Consider the following 16,369-nt stretch of genomic DNA (forward strand, 5'->3'; position numbering starts at 1 on the left):
GCGGGCGACAAAATAACAGCCGTGCGACAAAATAATAGCCACGGGCGACAATTTTTTTTGCCACACGAATTTTTCGCCGATTCGTGGATCTTTTGAAAGATTCGCTAATTTTTCGGCAAAGCGAAACGGAACAGATTCGCTCATCACTACTTTATATAACTCCCCCAAAAATGCATTTTAGCGTATTATATTTTTACTTCTGGCCATGGTGTTGAAAACTTTAGGTTTAATTTTCCCTGCCTTAAAGGAAACCCTCTGAGTTCTGTTGTGTTTTAATCATTTATCATGAATGCTGAACTCTGCTATAAAGCTTTATCAAATTCTCTCAGATTATACTAGAGTTGGCAGACAATGAAAAGAAAATAATGTGATTTCATAGCATGGCTGTGAAATGTAGGTGGCATCCCATCTTTCTCATTTTGCACTGATTGAGTGAAATCTTCTGTACTGAATGTGATTATTGCACTGAATCCTGAACTTCTGAGTATATTCAATTGCAATTACTCTCTGTTAGTCTCGCTTGCTAACTAGAACTTTCCAGACCAGGAGACACCAATCTTTTCTCTAAAAACACATTATTCAAAATCTAAAATCTTTTTTCCTACACTGAGGTCAATTGAGTAACGATGCATTAAGATTCTGATACAACTGGCACAAGCGCTGGTGTGCAGTACGTGTTTGCTGAATACGTATTGAGTTATATATCAAGCCCATAGTCATACATCCGACACTGTTTAAAGCTCTTTAATCATGAACAGCATATTTTTGGTGCCATGCTAGTCTTCTCTCAGCCTAACTGTATGTTTTAGTACTATAAAAAAAAGATAAAAACTGGACATTGCAAAAGAATGCTGCTGAATAAGGATTAATGAAGGGCAACACAGACATCAATCCTAAATTGTTAAAGCTGGAGCATTGATTCCAGTGCATCGCCCCAAAGCAGTTATTAGCAAGTAAATGCTACTGAGAGAACGTGATTTGGCTTCAGAATGAAAAATGTAAAATGTTTAGTCTTCACATTTATTAAAGGAACAGTAAAGTTAGAGAATAAAATTAGAAAAACTACTCTTTACAAATACATCAGAGGGAATTATGTACAGATAGAGGATAGAGGACAGATAGAGGTGTGTGTGTGTTTTTCCTCCCTTTCCTTTATTAAGGTGCATAAGTGGTGGCTGGGGGAATCACACATAAAGTTGAACCTGATGTAGAGTTGCCTTCTTTTAACCAGTGCTGCCCCTCTCTGCCAATCCTTGCACTGGCTACCTGTCACGTACAGGATTTAGTTTTTAGTTAAGATTCTTGTACTCACCTTCAAAGCACTCACTGGTGCCACACCACTCTATTTAACCACCCTAATCCCCAAGTACACCCCCAGACATAACCTTCGCTCTACACATGACCTCCTTCTCTCCTCCTCACTCATCACCTCCTCTCACTCTCGCATCAAGGACTTCTCACGCACTGCACCCATCCTCTGGAACGCTCTTCCCCATCCCATTAGGCACTGCCAGACTCTCCAAGCCTTTAAATGGTCTCTTAAAACTCACCTTTTCACTCAAGCCTATAACCTAAACCCCCCAAACATTCACTAACCACTGGTTTCCTTCTTCTCACTCTGCACTTACTGTCACTTTACACACCTACATGCACTCTAATGCCATGCTCGTTACCCTGACCTTAGGTCTCAGCCCTCCCTTTTTGAATGTAAGTTCTTGCGAGCAGGGCCCTCCCCCTAGTGTCTCCGATCCTCATCCAATGTAACTGCAAACCATTTTTGTGTATTGTTTATATGCACGTGTTAACTGTTATGTCTTTTGTACCCCTCTATTCTGTAAAATGCTGCGTAAATTGATGGCGCTATATAAATAATAATAATAATAATAACCAAAATGAATACTAGAATATGTGGAAGCAAAATATCATTGCTGATTTGTTTCAGAATACCTGTACAGTGGTTATTCCTTGATCACGTCCAACAAGGACCTTCCCAGCTTCTAAGGTAGCTATCCTAGGTTCTTCGACCTTCATGAAGTCACTCACAAGGTCAGTAATGTCCATCTGCCAATCAGGGCCCAGCATGTAGGTCAGCTGTCCAGCCTCAGAAGATTCTGCTACAAACTGTGTAAAGACTCGTACTAATGCATGCTGGTATTGCAGAGAACATCCTCTCCCCTTTTTCTCATCATCCTCTTCATCTTCACTGTCTCTGGTTGGTCTGCAGGTAAAAAAGCAATATGTGCTATTGTAAAAGTGCAAGCTTCATATTTATAATGTTTTGGAAAAGGATGTGAAAAATTATCTCAAGATTTTTCCATTCTAAGCCAGAAAGCATGAATAATATTCATATAATGCACAAGTTCATTAGCAGCATAGCTAGACATATTTGGGTGTTGCAAGAACACAACAGTGAATCCTACAATGTTGCACACATAACTGCTTCTGGCAGACACTGCCAAAAATGGAAACTAAACTGTCCAGGGTAGAAGAAAGTCAATGGTTAATGTGTACTTTTGGAATCTGCTCATAATGTTCTGTACTTTTTGAAGACTCCGTTGCATTTCAACAAGGGAGGTCCTTAAAAATCTGGAATGAGCAAAATTGTAAAAAGAACATTGCTTATGGCAACATCTTCTCTAATATGTCTATTGTTAGGAGATTCTCCAGTGCTGATATTCAGCATAATAATTCCGCTCTATTATAAATCTGAAAGTGTACATAACTTGGGTTAAGGGTCTTGTTCATATAGAGAGACAGATATACTGCAATGCCACTATAAGCACATGAGAATATACAATTCTGTAGGCCTGTAATACAGTTTTCCTCAGTAGTATATTTATACAGTATATAGTTGTATAATTGTGAATCTCTTCAAAAATGTATGAAGTATGAAGTTGTTATAATAATGGGTTCTAATAATTTACCTTTTATTCATATTAACTGGGATCCTCCAACCCTTGATCTGGCTCAGTTCAGTGTCTGATATTTCTATCTGCAGGGGAAGGCGTGGAGCCCAAACGGTTACCTCTAGCTCAGTGGTAAAGTGCTGGTAAGTGAAATTAACAATGGTATCAACTTTACTCTTCATTTCCTTGCCATTGACAAAGATTGAATCACATCTGTCAGAAACCTGAAAAAAACAGAGTGGCAGCTCAGTGGGTAACCTAGATGAAGGAAAGGTGTGTCAATGTGATATAAACCAGAGAAAGGGCCTACAAATGGAACTTAAAGCTACATCATCCTGATAATAATGACAGAGGCTGATGTCTAGCTGGAGAGAAGATACAGCCTGTAGGAGCTCTACATAGAGCTTTCTAAAGAAAGGGCACTTACAGTATAACAAAATGTTTCAAATTTCAAATGTTTTTGTTAATCCATTGCATCAAACAGAATTCATATCAATAGGAAAGGTATGATAATTGTTTAGTTAAACAAAGCGACAAAGAAGCAAATGAGGCACATATTTAAAGTTTGAAGAGGAGCAAAAACTGTGCTACTTTCTGTATATAAGATAACAGGTTGATACCATCTTACTTTTCTATATTCTGTGTTTTAACATGTCTGTACCCTTGCTGTACCCTGTACAAAATATAAATAGATACTGCTTCTCATTTTATTATATTGTACATGCTGAAAACTACATAAGGATGCTATTATATTTTACAAGCCAGGCTTTTTATTGCAGATTGCTGCACAGCAGGAATAAATGTGCCCTTTATGTCAAACAAACCATAAATACTAATTAATAAAACAATGCCAATTAGAAGAGGGTGCAGCTGCTTCCCCCCCCCCCCCTCCCCATGCCATTGTATTGAGAGGGGTATTTTTTATCTATATTGCTTTGATAGAGACTCCTTGGTTAAACTCAAATTTGTTTCATTTAACTGAGAAAAGAATTAGATCAAACCGACACTAGACAAGGAAAGACTGCATGACATTGACTTGCTCTCGTATTGTAACACCCATGGAGGGAACCATCAAATGTACATTAAAGATCCTTTTCAAGTTCATGTTTTACATTTGATGATATAAATAATGATTCAATTATTTTCGTGTAAGTCAGCTCATACAATGGTCATTCTGCAAATTCCATTTATTTCTCAAAATGTTAAAAGGTGTTCTCGTTGGGAAGCTTGCAGGAACAAAAAAAAAGGGGGGGCTAGAAAAAAAATAATCTCAATGGTACTTGTGCTCTTTTATGATGGGAGAAAGCACACACAGTACAAAGTGATCTTGTGGGCAGGTGGAAAAATCTTTCTTCTGGTATCAAATGAAACTGCCCTAACAAAGGACAGCATTTTCTACTCATTAACAGTAACAGGGTACAGAGTGGATCCAGATACGGTAGTGAAAACAGAAACATGAGATTTTATACAGCACATTGAAGATACATTTAGGTATTTATGGCGAAAGTTCTGTGCCTCAAAAGGCCAAGCAATTTTTCCTACAAGCGTTATGCACATTAAAAATAGAAAACCTTGTGCCGTTGCTATATTTCTTTCTTGAACAATCTGTGGGAACACAGGAGAGGTTGTTAAAAATACCAAAACTCTGACTTGCACGCTCTAAAATAGCCCCCCCCAAAAAAAGTCAAGGTGCTCAAAATGTAAACATTTCTTAAGAAAAGATGTTCTAGAAAATGATGCACAGGCCAAATTCACACATTTCACTACTTTGATGTCCACTTTTGTTATGTGGAATATTTTTTTTTTAATCAAAAATGACTTTTCAAATGGAAGTGAATAAAAAAAAAAAAAATAGCCAGGAGGAAAAAGGGTGAAAGATGCAATGAGCGATATGATAGAAATTCAAAATGTCCATCAAAGTAGGAGTTAGAACTAGTAGAAAAAAATAAAGAAGAATATAAGATAATATGAACACCTGTGACCAATTTTACTAATTTAAGAATTTTTAACTAGGGCACTTAGTAACTGTTTCTAGGTATGATGCAACTTGGTGAAAATGTTAAAAGGAAAATGTTGCATATTACTTAAAGGAAAAGAAAAACTTTTCAACACAAGTTTGCAGTATATTATATGTATATATTTTTTTTTGCAAAAAATGTGATATTTAGGTTAAGTTTGCATTTGATTACTTGGTAATATACAGCTCCAATGTGTGCTGCTTTAAAATGGCCACCATAAACCTAATACATATGCGCAAAATTTCTCCTGCCTGCTGAGATTGAAGCTGTGTCTGTGCTGCTTTATGTATAAGAAAACACTCATGAACACCGCAATTGAGCATGGGTGGCTTTTAATAGGCAGTTCGGCGCAAGCTCCGGGTCTTGGTCTTGGCGTTAGAGAGATGCACCATGGGTATTTTTTTAGACTTACTCAGGGTTTTTTCCTAAACTAAAGAGTTTAATTAACTAAATAGCTACACACAGAAGGGATTGTACAGCACTGGAGAGCACAGTAAAGGTATACCTGTCCAATGAGTTGAGATCTTAAATACACTTTCCTTGTCCCTTAAATTACAATGCAAAGTACATTTCAGCTTTTGTCAAGATAAGTAACTTGCTATATCTTGCCACACTATATCAACTAAAGGTTTAAAGCTTAAACTGAACCACAGTTCAAAAAATTCACCCCCAGAAAAAAAAGAAATAGATAATCTACTCCCACCTTTATATTCCTCCCAGAATTACTCAAACCAGATCCTTATCTGGTTTGTTTCACTTTAATAACAGATACAAAGTTAATAAGTTTATGGAAGTATAGAAGTTTAAGTCTCTCCACCACTTGCCCTAATTGGTTGGGTATCTGCATACTAAAGAGTATGTGCAAGCAAAGGGGCAAAGAAACAAGTTCATGAAAGCACTGCCTTCTAGAGAGGATCCTTACTCACTCTTTTTAGCAAAGATCACTTGGGTAACTGATAACAATGTTCTACTTAATAATGGTGGGCACAGAAAGGTACATTAGGCATACAAAGTACAAGTACATTGAGTTTGCCCGATGCTTTTACATTCCCTATCTGTTCCCCCATATTCCTCTATGAGGGGGCGGCCATATTTGTGCAGCAGTAGGCTGTTACCATTAGAAGCTATAACTGACAGGCTGAGAAGGGACAGACAGGTTGGCAAAACAGTCGGGTTTAGGAACTTCAAGTGACTATTACATACAAAAGCAGCCGTCAGCAAAAAATGATCAACATGACCTATAGGTAACTTTTTATGTAGATTCATAATTTAAAAATAAGTTTTTTATGTCAGTATCACTTTAAATATTTGGTTCAGCTCTACAAAGGGCAGCTATATAAGCTCTAATAATGACAGATGCAGATAAATATATATTACTTGCTTTCATTTTGTTTGTCAATAAGTGTTCAGTAAAACATAGAATAGACACAATATAGGTCATTCATCCTCAGGGTGACTTTTTTATTTGTATGTGTATTATAAGAAACAACTGCTGCATGTTTTTTTTTATAAAAAAAAAAAAAGCAAAACCCCTAAACAGCAATTTATAGGGTTGCCAAGTGTGTAGATCAATTTAAGCAACATTTAAAAGGAATGCTTATCAACATTTATTTTATTGTATCACCCCAAAAGTCTGAATATCTCTCCCTTATGTGTACTGATCAGTCTGCTTAAATAAAACCATAAAGACATTGAAAATGTCTAAAAAGGCCAAACTGGCACTTTTTTTTCCTTTGTTACTCTAGTAGATCCCTGTAAGAGATGTGTATGTAAATGCTGGTCCATTCCACATGCCAGCAATATATCATCTGATCCCCAGAACCAGGAGGGCCCACAGTCCGCAGAGCCATCATGAGCACAGTCTTTGGTCCCAGAGCATGGGGTTTTAATGTGCATAAAATGTCATCTTGAAAGAAAGTCATAAACACAGGAGGGATCCGGACACTCTTTGCTTATAATTTTGATATGGATTGTGGTTGATTTGGGAATTCTCGGGTGCTAGTTTCCTATTAAAATAAGCCATTCAGTTGCCAGCTCCCTAAAGAAAACTGTTCGGTCTTTATGCAGAGTGAATACAGCTTACTTTTTCGGCAGTCATTAACAATTCCTTTAGTGCCACCCAAATTAATCTCCTACTCTATTTAATCCCTACAAGATAGCAAAAAGATAATAAAACAAACACAATTTCTGAAATACTTTACCATTTTTGTCATTTCATCTCATAATCTGTCATATAAATGTCTCATGACATTTTTAAGCACATTAATCACGGCAATTCAGAGACAGTGTGGCTGAAATTTTAAATCAAGGAGGTGATGTCTAGGGATCTTTGTCAAAATTAATATTAGACATGTATAATTAAGTGTAGAACGTGATGATAAATCATTGGCGTGCATGACAGAAATGGAGAAAATATTGCTACGTATTGCAACTTCCTCTGTAATAAATGTTTAAAATCAAGAGAAAAGAATTTAAGAAGATAAAATATGCAATTTAAAATATAATTTGGTGGTTTATATTCATTGTATGTGCTCTCATTTGATCATTTGTAAAAGAAAGAGAAAATATTGGCAACCAAATATCATAATAGAAGCACAATCGTACAGTTTCAGATGCTGAATGTGTATGTGTTTACATTTGTATAGGCACCTTAATAAGTAATTGAAGAATGCTCACTTGCAATATTAGGAGGAGGTAAATTGCTTTTACTGCAATTAGCCAAGGACCTGATACACTTTGCTCACTAAGGGGCCCATTTATCAAAGTCCAAATTTCGGACATTTAAAAGTACGATATAAAAAATTCAGATTAAATGTGATAATTTCTGATGTGCGTTAAAAGTGTGAAAATTTTGCATCGTGGTCGTATGAAAATATCGTGGTACGATCTGAAAGTTCCAGAAATTTCAGTTTCCGAACGATCGTAAAAGGTGCGATAATTTTTATGACTTTGAACCTTCAGTGCATGATTTTGGAAGCCTCCCATAGGACTCAATGGCACTCTGCAGCTCTAAGCTGGCCCAAGGAAAGTCACGATACTGAAGTTTAAATGAATTCCAAAACTCTCGTACTCATTGCGACAAGTACGACTTTGTCGCACAAATTGTCACAAAGTATGAAAAAGTAGCGGAAATTAATGAAAAAAATCGCAGAAAATATGCACAAATACGAATTTTTCCCATTCGGACCCAATGGGGGCTGATTCTTCATACTTTGTTACAATTTGTGCAACAAAATCCCTTCGTTCTACCATATTTACCAAGACCTTTTTGCCTTTTTTTAAATGTGCCAATTTGACTTATTGCAGGAGTTAAATTCAATCCTTTTTAACGGTGCTAGAGCACCTAAAAAAGTTATATACCCCTACCAATCGGTTAAGTCCCCAAGAACAAGCTTTGCTTCAATACAAGTCTATGAAGGGGAACGGTACATCATTGCACTACATATTACATATACAGAAAAAGATGTCTAAAGCTCAAATGCCTGGTGTTTTATGAGTGGTTAACATTGTTGCTGTTTAAGTAAGAAACAAGCATTAACAAATCTTCTCTAACAGACACTGACAAAGGTGTTCAGTTGGTTTTGGAGAAGGAAACATGGAGCAAAGTTGTGGTATGAGAAACATTAGAGTGCAGTCACATAGGAAGTGGAACATATAAACAGTTGGAGCATTAAGAACATGTAAAATGGGGATAGCTCTTTAAGAATATGCATAAAGATGTCACTGACTGACTGGGCAGAATAAAGACTGCAGAGAATTAAGAAGAAATATAAGACTGGCCAAAATAGGCTAGTTGCTCAACCATCTCCAAGAACATTTGGCGTTAATTTGTGCTAAAAGAAAGTAGGGTTGGTTCCAATATTCCATGGTGAATCTTAGAGCTGGGTTATAATACTAAGTAGCATAGGGGAGAGATGAAATAACAAAAGGGATAATCCAGGAACAGTAGGACAGCAGTAGTAAGGGATGGGTGTAAGAATATGCCTTTTAGTTGCAGTCAGCATGTCTTCTTTTCATACTCATCAAGAAGAACAGAGACTGCAGATAAAACTTTAATTAAATCAATTGATTGTTAGAAACTAAGGGTATGTACAGTAATTGGAACATTCTGACAGGTGGGTCTTTTTGGTCACATCAAAGTAGATTTAAAATATTTTCCTGAAATGCAGGTGAAAAACCTGTCCTGTTTAAATATTGTGCACTTTTCTTATTTATACAGATGCGAAACAAGCATCTGTTTGCTAAAAATGTGTAAGTGTTTAAACCTTTAAATCTTGCCAGTCTCACATTGCCATTACAATACTGAGCAGAATGCTAAATACAAGGTACACAGAAATAGAGTTTTAAGCCAATTCCCTGTGTGCATATGTTTTTTTTTATGTTTCATGAGATGGTGACATATAATAAGAACTGGGATGTCTAGTTTCTGGAATTTGTCAAATCTTTATATGTTTATATTAAAAGCTGGAGATGTGCGTGCTTTAAAAATAGTTGTACGCCACCAGTTAATATTCATACTTTATTCTCTCTTCTTTTACTTTCCAGAAGGTATTCCTAAAGGAATGTTTATAGCAAATGGATAGCAACACGGATATTTGAGATGCAAATCCTGTGAATAGGCAGTTCTGCATAAAGAAATATTCCTGCCTTATATTTTTCAAATGAAACATCTACAAAGAGGGTCAAAAGAACTTAAAGAATTACTGCAATATATTCTTCCCGAGGTTGTATGAGACACATAAAGGAAAAGCATTCTTCAAAATAAATGATATTCTGCAAAGAGGTAACAGGCCAACTTTTTTGTTCAAGTGAGACTACGTATTGAAGTTGTTGCATTTGATGGGAGATACAAGCAATGCTTTGTTTTCCCTGGATGTTCTGATATTTATCTGTTAGTAATACTGTACATGAAAAGCATTCACAGTGTGATGTCCGGAATCAGTCCTTTGGGGCTAACAATAGATTTTCAGAATGACTTCCTTCAGTTCTTAATTAGCTTGGCACAAATCAGACCTGGCTTGGGTTGAGATGTGCTAAATAAAGAATAAAATAAAGAAAATTAGCTTTTTGGTAAATCTTGATGATCAAAGTATATTATTTTTTAAATTGGAAGTAGATTGTTGCCAGAATCCTTTGGAAAGGTAGCGACCGCTTCTATTTTAGTAATATTATAGAGAGCAACATTAATGTAATATATAATTGTATTTGGCTGCATGCCCTGGTTAATTCCATAACTGCAATTTTTAATCAGGTTTCAAATACCTAACAATCCATCACTACAAACAAACACAACTCTTTGTGACTGGGTACATGAAAAACTGACTTGCAAGCAATGTTCCACCTGCCAGATTGCAGGGACAAGGCAGACAGAGACTTCCTTACATTACCAACATTGGGTGACTGTCACTTAGAGAGGTGTCATTTTCAGCCCTCTCCATAATTTGGATCTCCATACCTTAAGGCAGTGCTGTCCAACTGGCGGCCCGCGACCCCCCTCTGTGTGGCCCCCCACCTGTCTGGCTGCTTTGATGGCTTACCTTTGAGTAAGCATTAAATGGTATCAGTACTGAGATTAACTGGCCCCCTGCATGGTTCTCACCTCAGATTCAGGCTGTAATCCCTCTGTATTGTTTAAAAATGTAATCCCCTGTGTTTTTCACACCTTTTAATACCTGCATTGTTCACCCCCTGCAGTGTTCACACCTCAGGCTCAGACTGTAATCACTCCCATTGTTCACTTCTTCACACCTCAGACATAGGTACTGTAGGCAGAGTATGGCACATACAGCCAGCATAGGGCAGGGAGGGTATGGCACACACAGGAAGGGTAGGGCAGGCAGAGTATGGCACACACAGTCAGGGTAGGGCAGGCAGAGTATGGCACACACAGGCAGGGTAGGACAGGCAGAGTATGGCACACACAGTCAGGGTAGGACAGGCAGCGTATGGCACACACAGACAGCATAGGACAGGCAGAGTGCTGCCTGTGTGTGCCATACTCTGCCTGCCCTATGCTGCTTGTGGGAGGTGAACCTGGCAGGGGTTTGTTGTGGGAGTTTGTTAGCAGTTGGAAATAGCCATTAAATGGTCCCAAAGGTGTGTAATTATGTACTGGGGGTTGCTCTGCTATCCACAGGGGAGGAGGAGGCATATGGAATTTAAGGGTATATCTTAATATGACATAATTCTTTCACATATGAATGATGGTTGATATCCCCACAGTAAGGACCAAGCATTTGGGATTTTGCTGTGCTACCACCATTGTGATAAAATAGGTGTGGTTTGAAGTGGGTGTGGTTTCAAAAAGGGGAGTGGTCAAAACTGGCTTCCATTAGCGGCCCTCCACCATGTATGCTAGAGAAATTCCGGCCCTCGGCACCGTAGAAGTTGGACAGCACTGCCTTAAGGCTAATACAAATCAGGCCCATATTTGTGGGAAAGGGCACAAAGGCCCAGGCCTAGGATGCGGCATGCCACCCAAACACATTTGTTTTTTTCCTGGAGCACTGGGAAATAGGCAAACAGGAGATTTTTTTCAACTTTCCTGCTTGCCAATTTCTCAGTGCTCCAGGACCAGATGATGAGAAGAACGAGCACTTATATTGTAGTGTCACCCACTGTGACCTACAGCACTTATATTTGCCTATTTGTGTCTGTAAGTTACCCTCCCATATAGATTGTAAGCTCTACGGGGCAGGGGCCTACTGTGTATTTATCTGTTATTATCCTGATAACCCCCTGTTTGTATTAATGTATTCTACTGTACAGCGCTGCGTACATAAGTAGCGCTTTATAAATAAAGATACACATGCATACACATGTGGAAAATAAAACACCATTTTCAAACAAATATACACTAATCATTGGGCAATGTGGCAATAGAGAATGGCAGCCAAATCTGCTAATTTGCCACTTGATAAAGGTCCTAATGAGGACCGAAACACTGGTTTTTAAACAATGAGTTTTCAATAAAAAAAAAAATTTTTTTGAATTTTAAGGGTGTGCCGGCCATGGATTATTTCATGCTATATATATATATATATATATATATATATATATATATATATAGAAATGACAGAGTGACAGCACTCACGGGGTTTTACATAATGTAGCCAAAAAATAACAAAATGTTGGATGCAAATAGTGAGGTTTTATTGGTCCTACGTTTCAGTTCCCTACTGGAACCTTCGTCAGGGATATATATATGTCTCTATGATTATCAATGATTCTCAGCAGATTTTAATCTGAAATTAGCTGATTACAGTCATGGGCAGCTGCCAGCAAGTGGTCAAACATTGACCAGCTTTATTTGTACATGTGTACCAGCTTTAGTCTAAATCACATCAAATGGTTGGAATATTTTGTTAATTAGAAAGTGGTCACCTCTCATAAAACATGAAACAGATGTGATGAATCTGAAAGCATAATGTGTGTACATCTGCCATAGGAAAAAAAATCATCTTTCTATGGAACTTGTTATAAACAGATTGCCAAGTACTAACTGCACACCCACGTGTCTGAGTTTCACAGCTTTCATCAATAGTGAAATAAACATACAGCACCTCAGAGGGTTGCATTTTCAGTGAGAAGATTAATGTAAAAATATGGATTTTTTAATAGAATGTGGTGTAATATATAGAATACTTGGTTGAATGTAAATATTATGAATTATGCATTTAACAAACAAATTGACAAAGTAATGATAAAGTATATCAGTACTGTATGCAACATGTTAGCATACCTCTAAGAAACACTCTTTAAAACAAATGGGGGTTCATTATATGTCACCATGCCACACATTTTATAAAAAGTAGCCTCTTGCATTAAATCTCAAAAACTAAACGTGGGCTGTAATGCCAATCATATATTCACTGTTAGGCTCTATTTACCGAAATATCAATCAATGCTTTCTATATCCACTGTTAAGTTCCATTTAGGAAAAGGGTTGAGTAGTTGGGTGAATACTTTGGGTGAACTACGGAAAAGCAGGTGAGGGCACTAACCGGTCCTTTGCTTCATGATATCTAAGAATGAAATGGTGGATCTTGGAAGAATTTATTTGTTCCTAATGATTTCTGAGCAGTGTAGCTTGCCTTTTTATATAATACTGTTCTGGTTCAAACCATGGAGATATCTGCTACTGTAATGATTTCTGGTTTTTCAATTACATGTTTAAGGGAACATAATGCGCTTCATTACTCCTTAATGTTGCTAGTATCTTGCCAATATAAAATCTTATTTAGAATTCAAAGCATCCCCTTAAATCAGAATGTGCCCTCTAAAACCAAAAGGAGTTTGCCCTCAAACGAATTAAAACAATATCCAGTCATTTCCCCAAGATAAAATAATGCTAAGTAAAATCAAACATGGTTCAGAATATCCCATTGGAATATCCCATATGGAATATTCCATTCCCCTATTTCATTTACACATCCAACATAAAACATGAAATATCCCAAGGCCTCCTTTTTAAAAAAAAAAAAAAAAAACTTTTATCCAAAGACACAGAACACAAAACCTGTTTATTATGGACATTTTACTTATACGCTTTCCACAAATCTCGATGGGAAGTGCCTATATTTAAGGCAAGACTACTACCCACATACAAGGGTGTGAATGCTTTTCAGTACTAATTTTTGTGACTATGGTTAAGGAAGTGATGAACAGCAATTATTTCCTAAAAAAAGTTATAGAAAAATAATCTTGGTCAAACTGCAATGCATGACATTATCCTTTGATCAATTGCTTTAACAGCAGCCTCAACAAAGAGTTTTTTGTAATTTATCAGCAAGCGACCTTTCTGTGGCAACATATCTATAGTATTATATGTAGTCATGTGCTTCAAGGCCACAATCACACACTGACACAAAGCAATCGCAATGCATGTCTATGCTGGGCAGAGAGGCGTGCTTTAGCTCAGTGTGTTTGGGTTAGATCCTTTCTCATTTCATTTGCACTGGGGAGTAAGCTCAGACAGGTGACAGAGCCCAGCCCCAATCATTCCACAGGGTGGGACATATTTATATGCACAATCTAATTTAAAAAGTGTATCTAGGACCACACCACCACTCCATACTCTTCCATTGTATGATGTTCACATGAAAGAAATATGCCTAAGACAGGTGAATAGAATAAATAGATACAAGGTAAGGTTACCATAGAACAAAAATCCAAAGGAACTCAAGCTTATTCAGACAGCTTCTGGCTGCAAGGTTAAATGAAGGAGGCACCCTTGCTTGTGCAATTTGTTTTACTACTTAATCTGAGGGAGCTTAAAAAAATGCTGTTTTCTTGTTCTCTGGCTATATTACACGAAGCCTCTGAAGCATAAGCAGGCCACACCAATTTAGCCCTATTCTAAATAAAATACATTTAACAGAATTTTCTCCTTTGCTTGCAGAGTCTCTGGTTATTACTGTATCTTGACCAACCAATCTGATGAGTCACATTTGTAGAGAATTCTTAAAGACAATTAACATGAAGCAGGTGTACAATTAGGCACAATTAGGAACAATAATGGTATTTCAATAAAGCTCTCTTTGGAGTTTTTTAAAGCAGGTGATGACATTTTATTAATTTAGATGACTTAATTAACTTACCTAGAAATGGTTTTATCTATGTAACAAGCTATTGCTTGCCAAGTTTTTATGTGAACTATGGAATCATGAATTTAATGGTGATGTACACTGCCCATTGCTTCGAAGGCACAGGGCATTAGAGACAGCTTTAAATGTTCCTATAATGTGCCATAAGAATACCCATGTATATTATATTCTCTTACACTCAGGGTGCTTCCCTGCTTTACTTGTAAGATCCTTCCAGTGAGAATGTCACTCAATAATCAGTTGTAGATGAAAGATCCATCATATTGTTTATATATTTTGTCCTATTTAAACTCTAGACATAAATAATGTATGCCCAATATTTCTATATATTATTTCTATATTCATGTTGGGGAAAGGAAAAGGTACCAAATATAGATGTCACGTGCCAAGTGCAACACACTTCAATTGGCTAGAATTTTATATATTTATGCAGTATACAGTGGCTTGCAAAAGTATTCGGCCCCCTTGAACTTTTCCACATTTTGTCACATTACAGCCACAAACATGAATCAATTTTATTGGAATTCCACGTGAAAGACCAATACAAAGTGGTGTACACGTGAGAAGTGGAACGAAAATCATACATGATTCCAAACATTTTTTACAAATAAATAACTGCAAAGTGGGGTGTGCGTAATTATTCAGCCCCCTTTGGTCTGAGTGCAGTCAGTTGACCATAGACATTGCCTGATGAGTGCTAATGACTAAATAGAGTGCACCTGTGTGTAATCTAATGTCAGTACAAATACAGCTGCTCTGTGACGGCCTCTGAGGTTGTCTAAGAGAATATTGGGAGCAACAACACCATGAAGTCCAAAGAACACACCAGACAGGTCAGGGATAAAGTTATTGAGAAATTTAAAGCAGGCTTAGGCTACAAAAAGATTTCCAAAGCCTTGAACATCCCACGGAGCACTGTTCAAGCGATCATTCAGAAATGGAAGGAGTATGGCACAACTGTAGACCTACCGAGACAAGGCCGTCCACCTAAACTCACAGGCCGAACAAGGAGAGCGCTGATCAGAAATGCAGCCAAGAGGCCCATGGTGACTCTGGACGAGCTGCAGAGATCTACAGCTCAGGTGGGGGAATCTGTCCATAGGACAACTATTAGTCGTGCACTGCACAAAGTTAGCCTTTATGGAAGAGTGGCAAGAAGAAAGCCATTGTTAACAGAAAACCATAAGAAGTCCCATTTGCAGTTTGCCACAAGCCATGTGGGGGACACAGCAAACATGTGGAAGAAGGTGCTCTGGTCAGATGAGACCAAAATGGAACTTTTTGGCCAAAATGCAAAACGCTATGTGTGGCGGAAAACTAACCCTGCACATCACTCTGAACACACCATCCCCACTGTCACATATGGTGGTGGCAGCATCATGCTCTGGGGGTGCTTCTCTTCAGCAGGGACAGGGAAGCTGGTCAGAGTTGATGGGAAGATGGATGGAGCCAAATACAGGGCAATCTTGGAAGAAAACCTCTTGGAGTCTGCAAAAGACTTGAGACTGGGGCGGAGGTTCACCTTCCAGCAGGACAACGACCCTAAAAATAAAGCCAGGGCAACAATGGAATGGTTTAAAACAAAACATATCCATGTGTTAGAATGGGCCCAGTCACAGTCCAGATCTAAATCCAATCGAGAATCTGTGGCAAGATCTGAAAACTGCTGTTCACAAACGCTGTCCATCTAATCTGACTGAGCTGGAGCTGTTTTGCAAAGAAGAATGGGCAAGGATTTCAGTCTGTAGATGTGCAAAGCTGATAGAGACATACCCTAAAAGCCTGGCAGCTGGAATTGCAGCAAAATGTGGTTCTACAAAGTATTGACTCAGGGGGCTGA

At 37.8% G+C, this 16,369-nt stretch overlaps 1 protein-coding gene across 3 annotated transcripts in view; it reads right to left on the reverse strand.

Moving 5' to 3' along the window:
• tmem132b (transmembrane protein 132B) overlaps positions 1–16,369 on the reverse strand; it is a 295,846-nt gene that overhangs the window by 12,412 nt on the left and 267,065 nt on the right. For all 3 annotated transcript variants that reach the window (XM_002935284.3, XM_031892519.1, XM_031892521.1), the window contains 2 exons: positions 2,925–3,130; positions 1,948–2,218 (listed from right to left, as the gene is read on the reverse strand). In XM_002935284.3, coding sequence (XP_002935330.1) covers positions 1,948–2,218; positions 2,925–3,130 — 477 coding nt within the window. The remainder of the gene's footprint in view (positions 1–1,947; positions 2,219–2,924; positions 3,131–16,369) is intronic.

Source organism: Xenopus tropicalis, chromosome 1 (genome assembly GCF_000004195.4).
Source record: "Xenopus tropicalis strain Nigerian chromosome 1, UCB_Xtro_10.0, whole genome shotgun sequence".
NCBI classification, from domain to species: Eukaryota; Metazoa; Chordata; class Amphibia; order Anura; family Pipidae; genus Xenopus; species Xenopus tropicalis.